At 34.0% G+C, this 4,658-nt stretch overlaps 1 protein-coding gene across 2 annotated transcripts; it reads right to left on the bottom strand.

Annotated features, from left to right (window-relative positions):
- Positions 1-641: 641 nt before the first annotated feature.
- LOC132906757 (probable RNA-binding protein 19) lies at positions 642-4,639 on the bottom strand. 2 transcript variants are annotated; one of them, XM_060959248.1, is made up of 15 exons: positions 4,491-4,639; positions 4,175-4,379; positions 3,895-4,091; positions 3,570-3,812; positions 3,223-3,493; positions 2,930-3,136; positions 2,670-2,864; positions 2,328-2,593; positions 2,120-2,255; positions 1,710-2,047; positions 1,448-1,650; positions 1,250-1,366; positions 1,082-1,187; positions 883-1,006; positions 642-824 (listed from the first exon to the last, which is right to left on the bottom strand). In XM_060959248.1, the coding sequence occupies exons 1-15, from the start codon at positions 4,524-4,526 to the stop codon at positions 751-753; spliced, it is 2,718 nt and encodes a 905-aa protein (XP_060815231.1). In that variant the 5' UTR covers positions 4,527-4,639; the 3' UTR covers positions 642-750. The 2 variants fall into 2 exon arrangements, with proteins under 2 accessions (XP_060815231.1, XP_060815232.1); XM_060959249.1 differs by having other exon boundaries at positions 2,328-2,590.
- Positions 4,640-4,658: the final 19 nt, after the last annotated feature.

Below are 4,658 nucleotides of genomic sequence, written 5' to 3'. Positions count from 1 at the left end.
GCACTGGTATCTTCGCCTGTTTTTTTTATCCAATTTGTTTACGGCAGAAACGTCCTAGAGTTGATTTAAATTTTTTGACACGCCTCACTTTTTTCGAACTTTCTCAAATTAGTCTATAAATCTTCTCGATTTTTTTTCTATGCAAATTCCCCTTAGTCGCTCCATACGACAATCGTAAATTTCAACGCAAAATTACTATCGAGGTGACATCGGAACGTATTAACGGGTTAAAAGAGGATTATGCTTTGGGAAGCAAATGTACAGGTAGTTTAGAAGTTACAATACAATAAAAGGTTTTGATCTAGAATTGTAGTTGCGAACCGTCTTCGAAACTGCAACTAAATCGGGCTGGAACGTGGGTCGAAGATTAATATCAACTAGGCGATATCCACTGGCACGCGAAACCAATTCAACAGTATTAAAACCCAAATACATAGAATTAGTACGCGTAGTACGATGTGTCACCAGTGGCATGTTACTGGTAGAAATTCAAAGTATTTTCGAGAAAAGTAAGACGAGAAAAAGTTCCAACGTGACGCGAAGGTTAATAGCGTGCACGCTTTTACGAGTCGAAGAGAATTTTTTAACTCTCGATCGATTTGAATCACTGCCAGCTATTGAAAGGAAATACACTCTGCGAGTCACGTGTACTTCGTGAATTTATTTCTTTGTTTCCTCGGTCAATGCTATGTACAAAATCTGAGAAACAATTTAACTCATAATAAATTATCTTTATGTATTATAAGTAACTCATAATAAGGCATCTTGCAAACCAACGTCTTCCGGATTTAGCGTCGCCTTTTTTCTCTTCTGAACCGGTTGATCTGTTAAAGAATAATTTATTGACATGCGCACTGTAAAAACGAATCATAACGTACTTACCTTGATAAAAGTGTTTAGCGGTTCGCTTCCTAACTTCTTCCACGCCTTCTTCGGTTTGAGCCCATTCCAAGACCAGTCTTCGACCGTACAAGTGAGTACTTTGACACAACGCTTTAAACGCTTTCTATAAACAAAATAAAAAGCATGAAATACCGATCGTTAATTTAACGATAAAAGATTGTATTAATTTTTTGAATACCTTGGCTTCGCTTTTTGTATAATACTCTACGAAGGCGAATCCTCTGTGCTTTTCAACACCAACCAATTTTTTTGGCAGTCGCACCGCTTTCAACTCTCCGAACGCTCTGGCATTTTAGTAAAGAAGACATAAATATCGTGCCTAAGCTAGAATAAATAAAATACGTACTTGAATAGTTCAGTTACTTCCTCAACCGTCGCCTGGAATGGTACGTTTCTTATTAAAATTTTCGTGCCTGTTTGAGCCGTTACCGTTGATGTCTTCTTTGCACTCTTTAAATCAGATCTGCAAATATTTCAATGAAAGAAAATGTTTATTGGAGTTGCAAATGTTGTAACGGAACTGGTAAGAAATTTATAGACATACGTTAGTGTTCGTTCAGAACGTTTGAGTTCTATAGTCTTTCCCTCTAGCACTGTCATTTGTAAGACTTTTAATGCTCGATCCGCGTCTACTTTTCTTTTATATCTAACAAATCCATAACCCATCGACAGTTTAGCGCCAGGATTTTTTGGATCCTTCTTTGTTGCTATCGAGACATAATGAAGAGGACCGCATTTGCCAAAATACTACAAAACAATACATTATCCATCGAATAATAGAAAAAATGCAATATTAAATTATTTACCGTTTTTAGCTGCTCTTCCGTAGTCGTGAAATTAATATTCTTTACGAAAAGAGTTGTTTCTTGTTCAGGTTCATCCTCATCATCGCTTTCTTCTTTATTAGCCTTATTTGTACCGTTTATACTTTCTGAAAATACCTCTGCCTGTTTGTCAACTTCTTTAATGTTCTTTTTATCGTTTGCCCCAACTTCTGTGGCTTTGTTTCTTCCCGCAGGAGGAGGGGTAGTAAAACTATTGTCAGGAGCCCATTCAAGATAAAGTGGTAGATGTTTATATTTAGTATATGCCAATTGTGTAAATGCTTTTCGTGCCTCAGAAGGTTCCAAGAATTCCACCAAAGCTAAACGAACATTACACGATAACTCGTCGTTGATAATGAATATACACATAATGATATTAATAAAAACCGTACCAGTAATTCCTGAGGGTGGCATTACAAATCTCCCCAATTCACCATGTCGTGCAAATAATTGTCGAATTTCCTGTGCCGGCGATGCAGCAGGTAAATTTTTTACCAGTATCACAGTTTTCGATCGTTTATTCGGTGGCTGAGAAAATGTATCAATCAAATTATTCGATTGTCGTTTCTTATTTTCGGTTATATCCTAAATAATACTTACTTGATTGAATGCATCTAAACAAACTCCGTTTTCCTCCAAAAATTTCCTGGAATCATGAACTAATTGTGTTTCTCCCAATGCCAACTTAACAGCGGCGCTTAAACCCTTTGACCCATCTTCGAGCACTTTTTCCTTCGTTGTATTATAAGTAGTAGCTATAGTTTCCGCTACAGCATTTTGACCAAGGAAAAGAGTATTCCAATTGTGCGATGATCCCGCAGTTGCTTTAGCTTTCAGTTCCTTCTTCTGCTTGTAAGTTAATCCTTCTGTAACATAGAAGTTATACACACTGCAATTATTCGAATAAATTGGACGATAGAATTATATACGATTTATTCTCACTTCCGTCAAGTTCTTCCATAGGATCGGATTTCGCTTTAGCTGGAAGAACATGTAACATTCTGCCGTCTAAAATCGAACCGTCTAATTCACTGTATGCTTTAACCGCGTGCTCGGCCATTAAAAATGTTATTGTACCAAAACCTTTTGGTTTTCTGGTTGTACGATCGATAGGTAAGTTAACTTCACTCAGAGGACCTATATAAAAGATCGTGATATTAGTATTGTAAATATTGTATTATGCATAAAAATCGGCCATCTACCATATTTTTCAAATAACTGTCGAATATTATCTTCGGTTATTGTATATGATAGATTTCGGATAAACATTCTTCCAGATTCCGCGATGGTTTCTTCACTTTTTAACGTTTCTAATTGTTTCTTCCACCTAACGTTATCCTCTTTGTTTTCTGCTTCATCAGAATTAAATTCTTTTGCTTCGTATTTCATTACAAATATTTGTCTCCCATCTAAAAAGGACGATAGAATAGATATAAGTAAAAAAAAGATGGAAAATAAGAAAGCTCCCAATTGCAGTTAACTATATCGTTTATACCTAAAAAACTTTTGTTTTTCAGCAATGCTTTCCTCAAGTGCTGTTCAGTTTCGAAACCGACATAAGCAATACCCTTAATTTTTGGTGATATTCGTATTGATTTTGCTTTCAGTGGATGAAAAAATTCTTTGATATTTTTTTTCTTGTGATTATATGCTAATCCTCGAAGTTTCACAGTAAACAATTTTATAGAACCATGTTTAGATTTACTCTTATCATTCGAAAGCTTTTTTTCTATATTCTCCTTTTTTCCTTTTAGGGATTCCATATACTGTTTAAGACAGAAAAAACATAAATACATGCAGAAAAACTCATAAGTAGAAGAAAGTGTGCGCATTTAGAATTACCTCTAAATCAGATATAACTTTGTCTGCAATCTTTTGCTCCTTCTCTTTTTTCTCTTCTTCCTCATCTTCTTTTTCCTTACTGTCTTCTTTATCATTATTCTGATCACTAGAGTCACTATCATTGATCTCATTATCACTATGTTCTTTAGTTTGAATAGCTGTCAATATTGTATCATTCTTCCATATAGCCTTATCTTTTGTATGTGTTTCAAGAAATTCCATAAATAAAGGATCATCTTTATGCTATATACACAAATGAGTGTGATAATTAAGTTTCCAAATTTAAGAAATATAGCAGCAAAATAAGCTATAGTTATATACCTACCTTTTCCAATGCCTCTTTGATTTCCTTTTTTATGCCTTCTTCTTTTTTACCTTTCTTATTTCTGTCTTTCTTTTCGTCTACTGTTCGTTTGTTCAGGGCTATGTTTTCTGTTAACTCAGTAGAGTCTTTATTATTAATCCTACCCTTTGAACTATCAGGCGCATATTTACTCCACGCTCTGGGTTTAGAAGAATCTCCTATAGAACTCAATATATATGAGTAAATATTAAATACACATCATTATTTTTAATATAATTATATATTAATAATTCACAAATACCTAAACTTGCACACTGTTCGATGGATATTCTGCAGGTGTCAATACATGTTTGATCAAAATATTCTTTGACAGCTGTAGCTTGTTCTTCCGTCTTAAGTCCAATAAAAGCAAATCGTCTAAATTTGCCATCTTTCGTATATTTTAATTGTACGTCTGTTATTAAACCTTTTTCACTGAAAAGTTCCTTTAATTTTGTATCTGTAATCTATAAATCGTCATCGCAAATTAACTTTCCCACTTATCTCTTATTTATAATCTTTTATTTATTTTAATATTATGATAATTTAATATGATGTCGTGAAACATTGTCACTTACATTTTTTGGTAAATTTTTTACTATTAATCGCGACATTTTGTATGTATGTATTTATAATTATTACTGAACACTGAATGTTTACATAAATTACACATGTACCTTTCATAGAGGTTATGTTTCTAGGATTTCAAGAAGGTTAGGACCAAAAAGGTTAGGTTATGCCATATG

The sequence above is a fragment of the Bombus pascuorum genome, chromosome 5 (assembly GCF_905332965.1).
Source record: "Bombus pascuorum chromosome 5, iyBomPasc1.1, whole genome shotgun sequence".
Classification (NCBI taxonomy): Eukaryota; Metazoa; Arthropoda; class Insecta; order Hymenoptera; family Apidae; genus Bombus; species Bombus pascuorum.
This window is presented reverse-complemented; position numbering and strand designations above follow the sequence as displayed.

Bases quoted from the DNA above. Each gene is read 5' to 3' on its own strand.
- LOC132906757 (XM_060959248.1), bottom strand. From the start codon at position 4,526: ATGTCGCGATTAATAGTAAAAAATTTACCAAAAAAT. The intron at 3,494-3,569 runs GTAATTCTAAAT...TGTCTTAAACAG, and splicing joins AAGTTATATCTGATTTAGAG to TATATGGAATCCCTAAAAGG. The intron at 1,007-1,081 runs GTATTCAAAAAA...TTTTGTTTATAG, and splicing joins ATACAAAAAGCGAAGCCAAG to AAAGCGTTTAAAGCGTTGTG.